General features: G+C 42.7%; 1 protein-coding gene across 1 annotated transcript in view; it reads left to right on the forward strand.

The window, feature by feature from the left end:
* DST (dystonin) overlaps positions 1 to 19,566 on the forward strand; it is a 745,723-nt gene that overhangs the window by 524,107 nt on the left and 202,050 nt on the right. Inside the window, exon 42 of the mRNA XM_077290007.1 lies at positions 7,075 to 7,218. Within this exon, the coding sequence (XP_077146122.1) occupies positions 7,075 to 7,218 (144 nt within the window). The remainder of the gene's footprint in view (positions 1 to 7,074; positions 7,219 to 19,566) is intronic.

Here is a 19,566-nt window from a genome sequence, read left to right on the forward strand (position 1 = left end):
AAGGGGCATGACAGCAGCAATCCAGTCCTGCATTTGCGTTACATGGTCTATCACCGTTTTAAAGGGAGTGACTTGACATTCCCAGGTTTCTTTTGCGACGTCCAACAGTCCACGGGGACGACGGGCATATTATAGCTCGAAAGGCGAGAATCCTGTGGAAGACTGGGGAACTTCCCTAATGGCAAACAGCAAATAGGGTAACAAGTAATCCCAGTTCTTCCCATCTTCGTCGATCGCCTTCCGGAGCATCTGTTTTAAGGTTTTATTGAACCGCTCAACCAGGCCATCTGTTTGAGGGTGATAGACAGACGTACGCAACTGGTCTATTTGTAAGAGCCTGCAGAGCTCCTTCATCACCCTTGACATAAAGGGAGTCCCCTGGTCGGTGAGTATCTGTTTTGGAATTCCCACCCGACTAAACACTTGTACCAACTCTTTGGCGATCGTTTTGGTAGCAGTGTTACGCAAAGGGATGGCTTCTGGGTAACGAGTGGCATATTCCATGATGACGAGGATATGTTGGTGCCCACGTGCGGACCGGGGAAGGGGCCCAACCAGATCCATCCCAATTCTCTCAAAAGGGACTCCAATGATAGGGAGGGGTACCAAAGGGCTACAGAACCGAGGTTTAGGTGCCGAGACTTGGCACTCTGGACAGGACTCACAATAGCTACGCACATCATTGTGTATTCCAGGCCACACAAAACAATGCAATATCCTCTCTATGGTTTTTTGTACCCCCAGATGTCCCCCCAATATATGTCCGTGGGCCAGGTCCAGTACCTTCCGCCGATAAGGTTTGGGTACCACTAACTGTTGCACAGTGTCTTTCCCTTTTTTTCTACCTGGTAGAGTAAATCATTTTCAAGAACCATGTACGGGTACGCTAGCCTAGTGTCAGGTTCTACGGGCACCCCATCTATCATTTTTTACATTTTTCCTAGCCTGAGTCAGGGTAGGATCTTTCATTTGTTCGCTGTGGAAGTCATCCAACTGGACTCCCAAATCTGGCAGGCCGGGTGCTGGATGGCTATCTGCCTCCGCCTCTCGCTGAATTTCCTCAGTTTCCTCAGTTTCCCCCGCCATAACTGAGAAGGGGAACTGAAGGTTAGATTCAATAACCTCCCCAGCAACATCTTCCTGTGGGGTCTCATGGAACTCAGGACCTCGAGATGGCATGGGGGAAGGTTCACAGCTACCGTGAAGGAGCAACTGACTCTCCCACAACTGCCAGAAATGGGGAAAATCCCGGCCCAGAATTACATCATGTAACAATGCGGGAACGAGTCCCACTTTGTGTTGCACAGACCCATAGGGAGTGGAAATCAGTATGACCGCTGTTAGGTACGAGCAGGTGTCACCATGCACACACGTTACAGAGAATTTGTCAGACGAACCAGACGGAAGTGCCACCAGACTAGCTTTCACCAGAGTCACCACACTTCCAGAGTCTAGTAACGCAACAACACTTTTCCCATCAACAGATAGTTCACACAGGTGTTTTGCTATATCATTTTGGCCCGCATTCACATTCACCAGCTGTGTAACCAAAGACATGCGTTTCTTAGAGTCTATAACATCGCACTGCATGGGTTCAGTGGTAACAGGACAGTTTGCAGAAACATGGCCCTTCTCACGGCAACGAAAACACCTAACAGGCCCCCAACTGAGACCACCGTCCCATACTCTCGGTCTCGGAGCGCGAGCAGTCCCGGGTTCCTCCCCCACAGTTTTTGGCGATTTTCCTTCACCCGTAATCGCTGGAACAGTCTTACCGGTTCCACGAGGAGGAGGCACAGACCGGGTGCTGGCGGTGTCGTCGGGAAGTCCTTCTGCCACGGAATAACGCTCGACCAACTCCACAAGTTGATCCGCTGTCGTGGGATTTCCTTGGCTTACCCACTTTTTCAGCGCTGGTGGTAGTACCCTCAGGTACTTGTCCAAGACAATCCGCTGGATTATTTCGGGCGTTGTCAGTTCCTCCGGTTGCAGCCATTTCTTTGTCAAGTAGATCAGGTCGAACATCTGAGACCGCGCCGGTTTATCTTGCTGGTATGTCCACTGGTGTACCCTCTGTGCACGGACAGCCGTCGTCACACCGAGCCGGGCCAGGATCTCAGCTCTCAGCTTCTCAAAGTCCTGCGCGACTTCCGGGTCCAAGTCATGGTAAGCTTTTTGGGCCTCGCCGGAAAGAAACGGAGCAATTAGATCGGCCCATCGTTCCTTCGGCCACTTCTCTCTCAACGCTGTCCGCTCAAACGTTGTCAGGTACGCCTCGACGTCATCTTCTGCGGTCAGCTTTTGCCAGTACCGACTCACATGGATTCTCCTGGACTCTGCTTCCGGGTTAGCCTCAGGCATGCTCACCAAGCGCTGCGCCACCTGTTGGAGAAGCTGGCGGTCTGCAGTCGTCACGTCCATTAACTCCTTCAGCTGTGCGGCCATCAAGCGATTAGCTTCATGCTGTGCGGCAGTAGCCTGCTGCTGTACGGCAGTGGACTGTACCGGGGCTTTCACCACGTCTTCCATACTGTCGCCTGTGCCACGCGATGCCCGCGTTCTCCACCACAATGTAACAAAACACTCCGGGATCGCCTTTGCTGGGGTCAAAGGTCACGTGGTTTGTGCATTAAACTCTGAGGCGACAGCAGGTTTCCAGGTAGACTGACCTCAGGTCAGGTTTATTAAAGTGAAAGCAAATACAGAAAACAAATCATAAAAATAAATCCTTGCCTGTCCGGCACTTACTAAACAAACACGTTCCTATCTAACAACTGGGGGGGCTACTCCCACCCAGCAAACATAACACAGGTCATGAGCACAGCTCTTACTCACATTGTCTCACACAGACAGGCATTCTGTGTGCCCCAGGCTGACACCTGAAACCTCCAGCTGGTCAGCCTTTATTCCTGCAGTTATTAACCCCTCGGTATCCTGAAGATACTGAGCGGCCTAATTCACATAGGACAAATACCTGGGCGAGATATACCTGCCCCCGACTACCAGGCCGACATGACTCTTACAATGGTCAACATGGGAAAGACAAAGGAGCATTCCAAGGCCATCAGAGACAAGATCGTGGAGGGTCACAAGGCTGGCAAGGGGTACAAAACCCTTTCCAAGGAGTTGGGCCTACCTGTCTCCACTGTTGGGAGCATCATCCGGAAGTGGAAGGCTTATGGAACTACTGTTAGCCTTCCACAGCCTGGACAGCCTTTGAAAGTTTCCTCCCGTGCCCAGGCCAGGCTTGTCCGAAGAGTCAAGGCTAACCCAAGGACAACAAGGAAGGAGCTCCGGGAAGATCTCATGGCAGTGGGGACATTGGTTTCAGTCAATACCATAAGTAACGTACTCCACCGCAATGGTCTCCGTTCCAGACGAGCCCGTAAGGTACCTTTACTTTCAAAGCGTCATGTCAAGGCTCATCTACAGTTTGCTCATGATCACTTGGAGGACTCTGAGACTGACTGGTTCAAGGTTCTCTGGTCTGATGAGACCAAGATCGAGATCTTTGGTGCCAACCACACACGTGACGTTTGGAGACTGGATGGCACTGCATACGACCCCAAGAATACCATCCCTACAGTCAAGCATGGTGGTGGCAGCATCATGCTGTGGGGCTGTTCCTCAGCCAAGGGGCCTGGCCATCTGGTCCGCATCCATGGGAAGATGGATAGCACGGCCTACCTGGAGATTTTGGCCAAGAACCTCCGCTCCTCCATCAAGGATCTTAAGATGGGTCGTCATTTCATCTTCCAACAAGACAACGACCCAAAGCACACAGCCAAGAAAACCAAGGCCTGGTTCAAGAGGCAAAAAATCAAGGTGTTGCAGTGGCCTAGTCAGTCTCCTGACCTTAACCCAATTGAAAACTTGTGGAAGGAGCTCAAGATCAAAGTCCACATGAGACACCCAAAGAACCTAGATAACTTGGAGAAAATCTGCACGGAGGAGTGGGCCAAGATAACTCCAGAGACCTGTGCCGGCCTGAACAGGTCTTATAAAAGACGATTATTAGCTGTAATTGCAAACAAAGGTTATTCCACAAAATATTAAACCTAGGGGTTGAAGAATAATTGACCCACACTTTTATGTTTAAAATTTATAAAAATTTAACTGAGCAACAAAACTTTTTGGTTTGTAAGATTTATGCATCTGTTAATAAATCCTGCTCTTGTTTGAAGTTTGAAGGCTCTAACTTATTTGCATCTTATTAAACCTGCTAAATCTGCAGGGGGTTGAATACTACTTGTAGGCACTGTATATTGTTATTGATCTCCTACTGCTTTTGCACCGAACTGGTTAGCTGAGAGCCAGCATGAGGGTGTATACTGCAGGGGAGGAGCTACATTTCTTTGTGTCACTTAGTGTCAACCTCCTAGTGGCAGCAGCATACACCCACGGTCTGTGTCCCCCAATGAATGGCTCAGAGAAAAGGTTTTTTCGGTGATTACACAAAAATCCCTATTTTCCCGTATTGTTTCTTACTGGATAGACTTTTCTCCTGAGGCCCAGAGACTGCATACACAACAAATAACACAACCCCTGCACCATCTCTCCCCAACCCCCAACATACAACCAGAGCATGTAAAATACATGAAGCTAGGAAAAGCAACAGGTGCCACATAAATGTCTGTGTAACAACACCAACAAAGTGGCGTGAGGTAATTCCTCTCATATAACCATACATACCAGTAGGAACTAAAGCTCCTAAGGCCGATTTCACACGTCAGTGCCTCCGGTACGTGTGGTGACAGTTTTCTCACGTACCGGAGACACTGACTCACGTAGACATATTAAAATCAATGTGTCTCTGCACATGTGAGCGTGTTTTCACAGACCGTGTGTCCGTTTGAAAAACACGGAGACATGTCAGTGTTCGTGGGAGCGCACGGATCACACTGACCCATTAAAGTCAATGGGTCCGTGTAAAACACGTACCGCACGCGGATGCTGTCTGTGTGCAGTCCGTGTGCCGTGCAGGAGACAGCGCTACAGTAAGCGCTGTCACCCCAGCTTGTGGTGCTGAAGCCGCCATTCATTTCTTCTCTCCAGCAGCGTTCGCTGGAGAGAAGGAATGAAAAATCATTGTTTGTTTTTTTTTGAGGTTGAAATAAAGTTCCCGGTAACCAACCCCCTCCCACCCCCTCCCAGCTACGATGCTTAGAGGAAGCATCGAGGGAGCTGGGTGAGTATTTTATTTCCACTGGGGTGGCGCACAGGGGGTGGGAGGGGGTTGGTTACCGGGAACTTTATTTCAACCGCAAAAAAAACAAAAAAAACCAATGATTTTTCATTCCTTCTCTCCAGCGAACACTGCTGGAGAGAAGGGATGAATGGCGGCTTCAGCACCACACAGGGGGGACAGCGCTTACTGTAGCGCTGTCTCCTGCACAGTCCGTGTGGTACCCAGTCGGCACACGGGCGGCACACGGCTGCCGCACGTGTGCCACACTGATGTGCCACGTGAGCACACGGACACGGATAACTCCGGTACCGATTTTTCCGGTACCGGAATTATCTGGACGTGTGAGACTGGCCTAAGACATATATCAGTCGGCCAGGGAACATGGCCCTTCCCCCACAGCAGCGATCACTTTTAGCATAAACATGTATAATCAAACTATAATGTAGCAAAAATGATTAAAAGGCACAGGTGCCCCATAGCACCGGACAGATGCAAAACAGTCAAAAATGTCAGCAGGACCACAATTGGTGCTCGTGGGAGTCCAGCCAACGCAGCGCCTCCTGCATTTTCCTGCATTTTCCGATAGACTTGTATTAGCGACGGATTGTGACGGATGGCCATCCATTTCATCCGTCGTGCGCTGGATCTGTCGTAAAATAGTGGTCCGTCATGCAGAGAAAACGTTCATATGAATGTTTTTTGTGCATGTCGGAAAATCGGTCAGCGACGCATCCTGCGCTGCTCGTCGTCGGCTACAATGGAAGCCTATGGACGCAGGATCCGTCGCTAACCGTCACACATATGAACCCAGCGACGTATCACGTTTTTCCCCTCGGAGCATACCCGGAAGGATTTTCAAGTCTGGGGAAAAAGAGTCTCTCTCTCGGAAATGACGCATCCGTCATTATACTGGATGCGTCACACACGTTTTTCACCATTTTCGTGATGTCCGTCGATACGTCATTTTGCTGGACAATGACGGACAGCAGAAAACGTAAGTGTGAAAGTAGCCTTAGGCGTACTATGCCAAGTGTGTGCAGTAGTTACATTCCCGGAGAGGGGTTAATTCCTGATATACCAGTCAGCTTTCTACAACCCATTGACCTTTATAAAGCAGTTAGCCACTCATCTCCCTACCACTACCTTTAAGCTCCTATCAAGCTGTTGTTATAAATCTTGCAAAATCATCATACCTCGCCATTGGCTGCTTTCACAGTAGTCTCCTAATTACGACTTTCACTGTCTGTTTACTTGTTGAAATTCCCTCTTATTTCTATGTGTAAATATATATAAGGAAATTTGGAACAGCACCATAAAAATAGCTGTGGGTGCAAAGCCTCCTAAAAAAGTATCCAGTTTGTATCGTAAATAAAAATTAAAAAAGTAGGTAGCACGCCAAACAGTAAAGGTGAAAAAGTGGACTTTATTAGCCCATGTGGGTGTGGCAACATTTCGGTTGTGAACAGCTTGAGAAAGATGGGCTAATAAAGTCCACTTTTTCACCTTTACTTTTTGGAATGCTGTTTGCTTTTTTATCTTTATGTGTAAATATAGTGGTATTAGTGTAGATTCTGTAAAAAAAAAACACTGATAGCTCAATGTATTATAACAGAACTTGTGCTGAGCTTTATAGTCTTATTAACAATACAGCTCTGCTACTCACCAGAACTGTCAATCAGGCTGGAGAGCCTGCCATGCTAGAAACCAGGAACTGAAAGACTGCAAAGCTGTGTGCTGCTCAAGAGGCAAATTGAGAATTATTCTTTAAAATGGGCAGCAATACACTGGTGATACGTGTTCTTTAAGCATCAGTTTAACTCTCATTATAAACAGTAGTTTATGTTTAGGTTTTTTGGGTTAAGTCTTTTTTTCCATTTTCATTTTAGGATAAGTTAGCAGAAACCCACCGAGACTTACTCAATCGACTACAAGTCTTGGCAGATTGGATAACCTCCAGTAACGAAAAAATTAATATTTCAATGAGCAGTAATGATGTGGATATTATAAAGCAAACCATACAGTCTTTGAAGGTAATAGAATTATTTTTTCCTTTATCTGCATAGCACAGGCAAATTCCACTAAGCTGTGTTCTATCACATGGGTCCTTGTGTGTAGCGATAGATCTGCACCATGTATTTGAGACTTAGGATTGATTCTCAACTTACAACAACCCAAATATATATATATATATATATATATATATATATATATATATATATATATATATATATATATGTGTGTGTATATATATATATATATATATATATATATATATATATATATATATATATATATACACTCACTGGCCACTTTATTAGGTACACCTGTCCAACTTCTTGTTAACACTTAATTTCTAATCAGCCAATCACATGGCGGCAACTCAGTGCATTTAGGCATGTAGACATGGTCAAGACAATCTCCTGCAGTTCAAACCGAGCATCAGTATGGGGAAGAAAGGTGATTTGAGTGCCTTTGAACGTGGCATGGTTGTTGGTGCCAGAAGGGCTGGTCTGAGTATTTCAGAAACTGCTGATCTACTGGGATTTTCACGCACAACCATCTCTAGGGTTTACTGAGAATGGTCCGAAAAAGAAAAAAAATCCAGTGAGCGGCAGTTCTGTGGGCGGAAATGCCTTGTTGATGCCAGAGGTCAGAGGAGAATGGGCAGACTGGTTCGAGCTGATAGAAAGGCAACAGTGACTCAAATCGCCACCCGTTACAACCAAGGTAGGCCTAAGAGCATCTCTGAACGCACAGTGCGTCGAACTTTGAGGCAGATGGGCTACAGCAGCAGAAGACCACACCGGGTACCACTCCTTTCAGCTAAGAACAGGAAACTGAAGCTACAATTTGTACAAGCTCATCGAAATTGGACAGTAGAAGATTGGAAAAACGTTGCTTGGTCTGATGAGTCTCGATTTCTGCTGCGACATTCGGATGGTAGGGTCAGAATTTGGCGTAAACAACATGAAAGCATGGATCCATCCTGCCTTGTATGGAGCATCTTTGGGATGTGCAGCCGACAAATCTGCGGCAACTGTGTGATGCCATCATGTCAATATGGACCAAAATCTCTGAGGAATGCTTCCAGCACCTTGTTGAATCTATGCCACGAAGAATTGAGGCAGTTCTGAAGGCAAAAGGGGGTCCAACCCGTTACTAGCATGGTGTACCTAATAAAGTGGCCGGTGAGTGTATATATATATACATACAGTATGTATACACACACAAGTGAAACCAAAAGATTACCTACACTACAGTGTATAAAAAGACACATATGCATGTTTTTCTCAGTATTTGACATGAATTCAGAATAAACCTTTCCCGTTTTAGGTCATTTAGATTACCATAATTATTAATATTTGCCAAATGCTAGAACAGTGAAAGATATGGAATGTTTTAAGGCATTTTTATTACTTACTGCAAAGTCTAAAAGTTACATACACTATGATTGCTATGTCTTTATCAATTCTGGACTGCCCATATGATGATGTCATGTTTTTGGAAGCTTCTGATTTTTTTGTTATAACTTCTGAGTTTATTAGAGACACACCTGTGGATGTATTTTAATGCACACTTGAAACACCTGAAACACACTGCTTCTTTTTGTAGCATCATGGGAAAGTCTCAAGAAATCAGCCAAGATATCGGGAAGAGAATTGTAGACTTGCACAAGTCTGGCTCATACGTGGGTACAATTTCAAGATACCTGATGGTGCCTCGTTCATCTGTACAAACAATTATACTCAAGTACAAACAAGATGGGAATGTCCAGCCATCAGGAAGGAGACGGGTCCTGTGCCCTAGAGATGAACGTGCTTTGGTCCGCATGTGCATATCAACCAAAGGACAAAAGCAAAAGACCTTGTGAAGATGATGGAGAAAGTTGGTAATATTGTGTCAGTATCAACAGTGAAACGAGTACTGTATCAACATGAGCTGAAAGACCACTCTGCCAGGAAGAAGCCATTACTGCAAAAGGAACAAAGACCTTACTTTTTGCAGACACGTCCTGTGGTCTTATTAAACTAAAATTGAACATTTTGGGCATAGTGACCATCGATATGTTTGGCGGAAAAAGGGAGAAGCTCGGAAGCCTAAGAACACCACCCCAACTGTAAAACACGTGGGTGGCAGCATAATGTTGTGGGGTTGTTTTGCTGCAGGAGGGACTGGTGCACTTCACAAAATAGATGGCATCATGAGAAGAGAAGATTATGTGGCACTACTGCAGCAACATCTCAACACATCAGCCAGGAAGTTAAAGTTTTGGGCGATATGGGTCTTCCAACTGGACATGACCCGAAGCATGCTGTCAAAATGGTAACAAAGTGACTTAAGGATAACAAAGTCAATATTTTGGAGTGGCCTTCACAAAGCCCTAATCTCAATCCTATTGAAAATTTATGGGCAAAGCTGAAAAGGCAGGTGCCAGTAAAGCGACCTACAAACATGAATCAGTTACACCAGTTTTGTCAGGAGGAATGGGCCCAAATTCCGACCAACTATAATGAGAAGCTTGTGGAAGGATATCCCAAACGTTTTGCACAAGTCATTCAGTTTAAGGGCAATGTTACCAAATACTAATGAAATGTATGTAAACTTTTCACTTTGCAGTAAGTAATAAAAATGCCTTAAAACATTTTCTCTTTCTCATTATTCTGGCATTTGGCAAATATTAATAATTATGGTAATCGTAATTGACCTAAAACGGGAAAGGTTTATTCTGATTTCATGTCAGATATTGAGAAAAACATGCATATGTGTCTTTTTATACAGTGTATGTAAACTGGATTCAACTGTGTTATTTATATATATATATATATATATATATATATATATATATATATATATATATACCGTATTTTCCGGCGTATAAGACAACTTTTTAACCCCTAAACATTGTCCCAAAAGTCGGGGGTCATCTTATACGCTGGGTACGGGTGCACAGAGTGATCCTGGATGGTTCCCAGGGTCTGAAGGAGAGGAGACCGCTCACGTAACCGCTCATGTGACCGCGACGTCATCGAAGGTCCTTCACTCACTGCATTCTTAGGAACAGAGGCAGACGCTTGCACCGCTGAGGTCCAGGGTCCGTCCGTCGGAGGGGTAAGTATATCCATATTTTTTATTTTTATTCTTTATTTTTTACATGAATATGGATCCCAGGGCCTGAAGGAGAGTTTCCTCTCCTCCAGACCCTGGGAACCAGTTTACACTTAGAAATAGAGGGCACCATCTAACCAATTTTTATATGTGCTCAACCCGCAGCATGTTAGAAAGATACAATCACAAACCGAAGAAAAGAAACATGCATAAACGCAGGGATCAACAAGGTATAACAAATTTTATTGATTCAAAGTCCCAAGACCACACAACTTCAGTTAAAAACACTTAAAAACACATTAACAGAACAATATACCCATGAGGATAATGGGAAGACAATAGATTATACACACGGGAAAGCGGTCCATTATCAAATTACCTCCATAATCACATAGCAACCAAATAGTATGAAATTTTGTTCTCTCTCAAAATACTCCTATAGAGCTAGATTGGTACCCAGTGTAAAGAAAATAATGGTTCAATAGTGCAATAAATATAAAGATAGACAATCAAATCCCAACCGTCTAGAATACCAATATAATACTTCAGCTAGGTACACAACCTAAACAGGATTAGGATTATTGCCTGGATAAAATAAAAGGCTCCAAACCCATACCAGAGAACTTATAAACAGAATAAATTCCTAATGGACATGCTCATACCCTTGTACACTGTGTTCCAAATTATTATGCAAATTGGATTTAAGTGTCATAAAGATTTAATTGTTTTGTTTTTCAAATAAACTCGTGGATGGTATTGTGTCTCAGGGCTCAATGGATCACTGAAATCAATCTTAAACACATGTGATAATTGGTTTTCCAGGTGATTCTTATTTAAAGGAAAACTACTTAAAAATGATGTTCCACATTATTAAGCAGGTCACAGTTTTCAAGTAACATGGGAAAGAAAAAGGATCTCTCTGCTGCTGAAAAGCATCAAATAGTGCAATGCCTTGGTGAAGGGATGAAAACATTAGAAATTTTCGAAAAACATAAGCGTGATCATCGTACTGTTAAGAGATTTGTGGCTGTATCTGAGCACAAATGTGTTTGTGCTGATAAAGGCATAATGAGGAAGATTTCTGCCAGGCAAGTTCATCGGATTAAGAGAGCAGCTGCTAAAAAGCCATTACAAAGCAGCAAACAGATATTTGAAGCTTCTGGTGCCTCTGGAGTCCCTCGAACCTCAAGGTGTAGGCTCCTTCAAAGGCTTGCTGTGGTGCATAAACCTACTATTCGGCCACCCTTAAACAGTGTTCACAAGCAGAAATGATTGTATTGGGCCCACACATATATAAAGACTAATTTCCAAACAGTCTTGTTTACTGATAAGTGTTGAGCAACCCTGGATGGTCCAGATGGATGGAGTAGTGGATGGTTGGTGGATGGCCACCATGTCCCAACAAGGCTGCAACGTCAGCAAGGAGGTGGAGGAGTCATGTTTTGGGCCAGAATCATGAGAAACAGCTGGTAGGGCCCTTTAAGGTTCCTGAAGGTGTGAAAATGACCTCTGCAAAGTATATAGAGTTTCTGACTGACAATTTTCTTCTATGGTCTAAAAAGCAGAAACGTGCCTTCAGGAGCAAAATCATCTTCATGCCCCATCTCATGCTGCAAAGAAAACCTCTGAGTCATTGGCTGCTATGGGCATAAAAGGAGATAAACTCTTGGTGTGGCCACCATCTTCCCCTGACCTCAACCCTATAGAGAACCTTTAGAGGATCAAGCAAAAGATCTATGAGGGTGGGAGGCAGTTCACATCCAAACAGCAGCTCTGGGAGGCTATTCCAACTTCATGCAAAGAAATACATTCAGAAACTCTCCAAAAACTCACAAGTTGAATGGATGCAAGAATTGTGAAGGTGACATCAAAGAAGGGTCCTATGTTAACATGTAACTTGGCCTGTTGGGATGTTTTGGCGTTAAATAGCTTTTTTGTTCAGTGAATGTGACCTTCTAATGCTGCAAATTTCACAAATGAGCATTTTCAGTTCTTTAAAACATATCAAATGTTTAGAAATTCTACTGTGCATAATAATTTGGAACAGTGCATTTTGAGTTTTTATTCATTTTGGAGATTATACTGTTATCATTGGGAGGTTTCTTCAATAAAATTCGATGTATAATCTAATGGGTGATGATGACTTTTATTAGACTGACTGTCATTTGCACCGACCATTTAGGAAAATCTGATAAAAATGTAATTTGCATAATAATTTGGAACATAGTGTATACTGCTAAGGAGGATCAGTAGAAAAAGGAGGAACCGGCTTCCACGCGGCCTACCCGACGCGTATCGTCACCGAAGTGACTTCATCAGGGGTAAAAGTTATGTGGTAACCTATGGACTTAGGTATATATAGTACTTACAGATCATTAAATGCAATACAGCTGCAGCACGAGTCACGCTGAGATGAATACAGCGGCCCTTTCCGCGTCCCGGAAGTCGCTAATGCGCATGGTCAAATGTTGCCAAGGATACAAAACACCGCTCGCCCCATTGCGCAAGCGCACAATGCAATGCAGCTGCAGCACGAGTCACGCTGAGATGAGTACAGCGGCCCTTTCCGCGTCCCGGAAGACGCTAATGCGCATGGTCATATGTTGCCAAGGATACAAGACACCGCTCGCCCCATTGCGCAAGCGCACCTACTTAGAACTCAAGTACGTATCCAACTAATGCGCATAGCTGAAAAGAGAAGGGTACGGCGATAACAGGCTCCCTTGCGCAAGCGCAATAACCTAAGCGACATCCATAGATTAAATAGAGTCTCTAGTGTACCCGGCCTGTCATTTTTATAGAATAAAGATTGTTAGCAGTGACCTCTTCATTATTAAAGCGTAATATATCAAGCAACCATAAAGGTTTTTAGGATAACATCAAGTTGTTACATATTAAGTAAATTATCCATAAATACCCCTCTTAACATAAAGGCAGATAAATGACAATTAGTTGCACACAAAGAGCTTATGAATCCAAACATATACTCCACATAATCCCCACCCATAGGAAAAGGGGCAAGTGAAGGGCATACCAAACCCTGGGAACCACACGCCGTATAAGATGACTTGGCGTTTAAGATGACTCCCGTCTTATACGGCGGGTATATCCCAAATTCCATATTTTATATGGAAAAGTTGGGGGTCGTCTTATACACCCAGTCGTCTTATACACCAGAAAATACGTTATATATATATACACTGTATATACTCTCCAGATCTTGGTAACAACCCATCCAAACCAAACAGACAAAGGAATCAAACCAAAGATGTCCAAAAGTTAAGTTATGTGTAATAATGAGAAATTCTAGCAGCTTTTTTCTTTCACTGAAACCAATTAAGAATTTCCTTGGCCGTGTGTTTGGGATCATTGTCTTGCTGAAATGTCTACCCTCGTTTCATCTTCATCATCCTGGTAAATTGCAGAATATTTTTACCAAAAATGTCTCTGTACGTTTGTCCATTCATCTTTCCTTCAACTATAAGAAGTTTGCCAGTGCCGTATGCTAAAAACGTCCCCACTCCATGATGTTCTCGCCTCCAAACTTCACCATTTTTATGGTGTTTTTGGGTTTAGATGCAGTGCCTTTTGGCCTTCAAACGTGGTGTGTAATATGGCATCCAAAGAGTTCAATTTTGGGCTCATACTTTTCTTTCAAACAATTATACCTGCTTATTCCAGGTCTTTCTGTAGCGTTCCAGAGGCATCCTCTGCTCTTTGACAACTCTTCTGACAATTCTTTTCACTCCTCTGTCTGAAATCTTGCGGTGAGCACCTGGTCGTGGCCAGTTTATGGTGAAATGATGTTCATTCCGCTTCTAGATTATGGCCCCAACAGGACTCGTTGGAGCCTTCAGATGTTTAGAAATTCTGTTGTAACCAATGCCATCAGTATGTTTTGCAGCAATAAGGTTGTGAAAGTCTTGAGACAGCTTGCTGGCTTTACACCTCATGAGATGTTTCTTGATTGTCACCTAGGTATTGACACCTTTTTATAGGTCATCAGTTGAACCATCGGAGATTATTTTTCACTAAGTGGCAGATTACTTTCTAAATACTGATTGATTTCAGCTGGTGTCATGCCTTTTCATGGCTTTCATGTGTTCAACACTTTTTCCCTTTGTCATTTCTCATTATTACACATAATTTTATTTATGGACATCTATGGTTTGATTTTTTGCCTTTGTGGATTGTATGGGTTGTTACCGATATCTGGTGAGAATTTAACCCCTTTAACCCCAAGGGTGGTTTGCATGTTAATGACCGGGTAAATTTTTACAATTCTGACCAGTGTCCCTTTATGAGGTTATAACTCTGGAACGCTTCAACGGATCCTGGTGATTCTGACATTGTTTTCTCGTGACATATTATACTTAATGATAGTGGTAAAATTTCCTCGACATTACTTGAGTTTATTTGTGAAAAAAACGGAAATTTGGCGAAAATTTCGCAATTTTACAACTTTGAATTTTCATGCCCTTAAATCACAGAGATATGTTACACAAAATACTTAATAAGTAACATTTCCAACATGTCTACTTTACATCAGCACAATTTTGTAACCAAAATTTTTTTTGTTAGGGAGTTATAAGGGTTAAAAGTTGACCAGCTTTTTCTCTTTTTTACAACACCATTTTTTTTTAGGAACCACCTCACATTTGAAGTCACTTTGAGGGGTCTATATGATAGAAAATGCAATCATATAAAGAAACGCGTATAAGAACAAAGATAATATAATAAACTTTATTGAAGAAAAAAACATACACAGAATCGGGGGATACAATCCCAATAAAAGCACTTTAAAAACTGGTAGCCACAAGTGTATCGTATAGATGAGCCAAAAAATTAAAGTGGCACCAAGACTGAGTGAATGTTTATAATAACCAAATCAAAAAGGAGTATACATGCAACCTATCATGGTCATAATATATCAAACCTGGTACCAAGTGATACAAATCAGGCTAAGCTCCCATAGTAAGGGGTCACTGTCTCTATATTACCATCATAATTATATATACACATATGCTGCATAAAACGCCAAGCAATATAATGATAACTGTATGATAGCAAATAGCAGATAGCAGATAGGATATAGAAATGTGCGTAATGAATACTATACCTAGACACTCAGACAATGGTGCCACTGCCCCTATGCCCCTACTCCCCCTGACGAAGGCACGCCGCCGAAACGCGCGTAGGGGCAGTGGCACCATTGTCTGAGTGTCTAGGTATAGTATTCATTACGCACATTTCTATATCCTATCTGCTATCTGCTATTTGCTATCATACAGTTATCATTATATTGCTTGGCGTTTTATGCAGCATATGTGTATATATAATTATGATGGTAATATAGAGACAGTGACCCCTTACTATGGGAGCTTAGCCTGATTTGTATCACTTGGTACCAGGTTTGATATATTATGACCATGATAGGTTGCATGTATACTCCTTTTTGATTTGGTTATTATAAACATTCACTCAGTCTTGGTGCCACTTTAATTTTTTGGCTCATCTATACGATACACTTGTGGCTACCAGTTTTTAAAGTGCTTTTATTGGGATTGTATCCCCCGATTCTGTGTATGTTTTTTTCTTCAATAAAGTTTATTATATTATCTTTGTTCTTATACGCGTTTCTTTATATGATTATATTGATATATAGCGTTGAACATACGTTTAGTTCTAGATATTTTGGACGTTATACATGGCCGTAGTTGATGGTTACTAATTATTGTATACACACGTCCTTCTGTGCTGAGGGTTACTATTTGATTTCTCTTATGATAGAAAATGCCCAAGTGTGACACAATTTTGAAAACTGGTGAAATTGGTGAAAACTTCAAAACCACATTCAAGAAGTTTATTAACCCTTCAGCTGTTTCACAGGAATTTTTGGAATGTTTAAAAAAAATGAAAATTTTTTTCATAAAAAATTTATTTCTCATCCAATTTGTTTTATTTTACCAAGGGTAACAGGAGAAATTGGACCCCAAAAGTTGTTGTACAATTTGTCCTGAGTACGCCGATACCCAATTTGTGGGAGAAAACTACTGTTTGGGTGCATGGCAGAGCTTGGAAGGGAAAAAGTGGCGTTTTGGAATGCAGACTTTGATGGAATGGTCTGTGGGCATCACGTTGCGTTTGCAGAGCCCCTGATGTACCTAAACAGTAGAAACCCCCCACAAATGACCCCTTTTGGAAACTAGACCCACCAAGGAACTTATCTAGATGTGTGGTGAGCCCTTTGAACCCCCAAGTGTTTCACTAAAGTTTATAACGCAAAGCTGTGAAAATAAGAAATCCTTTTTTTTCCACAAGAATGATTTTTTAGCCCCCAGTTTTGTATTTTCCCATGGGTAACAGGAGAAATTGGACCCCAAAAGTTGTTGTCCAATTTGTCCTGAATATGCAGATACCCCACATGTGGGGGTAAACCACTGTTTGGGCGCACGGCAGAGCTCGGAAGGGAAGGAGCACAGTTTTACTTTTTCAATGCAGAATTGTATGGATTGAGATCGGACGTCATGTTGCGTTTGCAGAGCCCCTGATGTGCCTAAACAGTGGAAACCTCCCAATTCTAACTCCAACCCTAACCCAACACACCCCTAAATCTATTCCTAACCCTAACCCCCCCTTAACCCTAATACCAACTCTAATCACAACCCTAACCTGAACACACCCCTAATCTCAACCCCAACACACCCCTAACCCTAATCCCAACCCTAAGCATACCCCTAACTCTAACACACCCCTAACCCAACCGTAAACATAATCCAAACCCTAACCCCAACTCTAGCCCTAACCCTAACTTTAGCCTCAACCCTAACTCTAATGGGAAAATTGAAAAAAATACATTTTTTTATTTTACTATTTTTCCCTAACTAAGGCGGTGATAATTGGGGGTTTGGTTTACTATTTATAGCGGGTTTTTATGTTTGGCAGCTGTCACACACTAAAAGACGCTTTTTATTGCAAAAAATATTTTTTGCGTTACCACATTCTGAGAGCTATAATTTTTCCATATTTTGGTCCACAGAGTCATGTGAGGTCTTGTTTTTTTGCGGGACGAGTTGACGTTTTTATTGGTATCATTTTCAGGCACATGACATTTTTTGATTGCTTTTTTTGTTCAAATCAGGTTTATTGAAGCAAATAAACAATACAAACAATAGTACAATGCTGAAACAATTGTTAAACTCAGTGGGTTACAACCCGTAGATCGCATAGAAAGAGAGAGTCTCAGCAGATATTAAATGTAGTTGGCCACTGCCAACGATAACACTTTCAAGTTAGCAATAATAATCTTCTCAGTTAAAACTAATAAGCAGCATCAAAGGCAATAAAGCATTACTAGTTATATTAATCCTTTGTATTAGTGTATAATGTCACTAGATATAAAAAGTAAGCGAAAGTAGAAAAAATTAAAGAAGCGAAAAGAGGGAAGAAAGAAAGAGAAAGAAAAGAAAAAAAAAAGGGGGGGGGGAGTGGAGAAGGAGGGGAAAGGAAAGCTGGTGAGGGTAAGAGGGTACACTAGGTGTGAGGAGTGCGACACCCCTCCCGGACCGACCACAAGCCCCACGTAGAGGCGAGAAGAACATTGAGTCATCAACATTGGTTCTAGGCCACAACAGCAAGTCAGAGGATATGGGTCGCTACCGTTACACAAGCGCCCCCAAAAACGGCTCCAGATGTGGATTAGAACCTGGACAACCATGCATCCAATTCCGGGGTCTCCCTGAATACAATCCATGAAGCCCAAGTGTTAAAAAATTTAATCGAGTCCCCCATGGATTCGCTTATCAATTGTTCCATTCTGAAAATGTTGTTAAATTCCACAACAAAGTCAGAGCCTGAGGGGTAACGATCTTGCTTCCAGTATCTAGGAATTAAATTCCTGGCAGCCGTGAGAAAATGTCTGAGAAGACTCCTCTTAAAACCAGATATCGACATGTCGCATAGAGACAAGAGGGCTAGTTCCAGTGTGGGTTGTATTTTGCGAAAGGACAATTTGTTATAGAGATCGAAAACCAGCATCCAGAATTTCTTTATGGGTGGACATTCCCACCAGATATGGACATAAGTCCCTTTTTCTGATGAGCATCTCCAACAAGTATCCGGTATCACCGGGAACATGGTGTGAACCTGGCAGGGGCATCTATACCACCTCGACAGAACCTTGTAACTCCTCTCCTGTGATACGGCTGACAGCGACGCTCTAAAGGTGAACAGCAATATCTTATCCCTTTCCTCTTGGGATAATGAGATCCCCAGGTCACTCTCCCATTTTGAGAAAAATGTTGGGAAGTCATGTGTTGGAGTTTGACTCTCCTGGAAAAGATTATATAAGAGGGACACCTTACGAGTCGGGGGCTCTTCTGCGAGACAAATTTTCTCGAAAGGGGTCAGCACCCCCATGGATTTTGATTGCTTTTTATTCCGATTTTTGTTAGGCAGAATGAACAAAACCAGCAATTCCTGAATTTTTTTTTTTTTTTTTTTGGGGGGGGGGCGTTTAGACCGTTCCACGTTTGGTAAAATTGATAAAGCATCTTTATTCTTCAGGTCAGTACGATTACAGCGATACCTCATTTATATCATTTTTTTATGGCGCATTTATATAATAAAAACTATTTTATAGAAAAAATAATTATTTTTGCATCGCTTTATTCTGAGGGCTATAACTTTTTTATTTTTTCACTGATGACGCTGTATGGCGGCTCATTTTCTGCGGGACAAGATGACGTTTTCGGCGGTACAATGTTTATTTATATCCGTCTTTTTGATCGCGTGTTATTCCACTTGTTGTTCGGCGGTATGATGATAAAGCATTGTTTTTTGCCTAGTTTTTTTTTTTTACGGTGTTCACTGAAGGGGTTAACTAGTGGGACAGTTTTATAGGTCGGGTTGTTACGGACGCGGCGATAGTAAATATGTGTACTTTTATTATTATTATTATTTTTAATTTATTTACATAAAGGAATGTATTTATTATTTAGGATTTTTTATTTTTTTACACATGTAAATATTTTTTTTTTTACTTTGTCCCAGTGTGTGACATCATGGTAAAGTGTAAGATCGCTGATCTGACACTTTGCAATGCACTGTGTCAGATCAGCGATCTGACAGGCACTTCAGGAAGCTTACTGGCGCCTCCTCTGAGCAGGCGCTTGCAAACCACCTCCCTGCAGGACCCGGAAGGAGCCCCACTGCCTTCTTGGATCCGGGGCCTGCAGGGAGGAGGATGGAGGAAGCATCCATCGTGTTGCTCT

Source organism: Ranitomeya variabilis, chromosome 2 (genome assembly GCF_051348905.1).
Source record: "Ranitomeya variabilis isolate aRanVar5 chromosome 2, aRanVar5.hap1, whole genome shotgun sequence".
NCBI lineage: Eukaryota > Metazoa > Chordata > Amphibia > Anura > Dendrobatidae > Ranitomeya > Ranitomeya variabilis.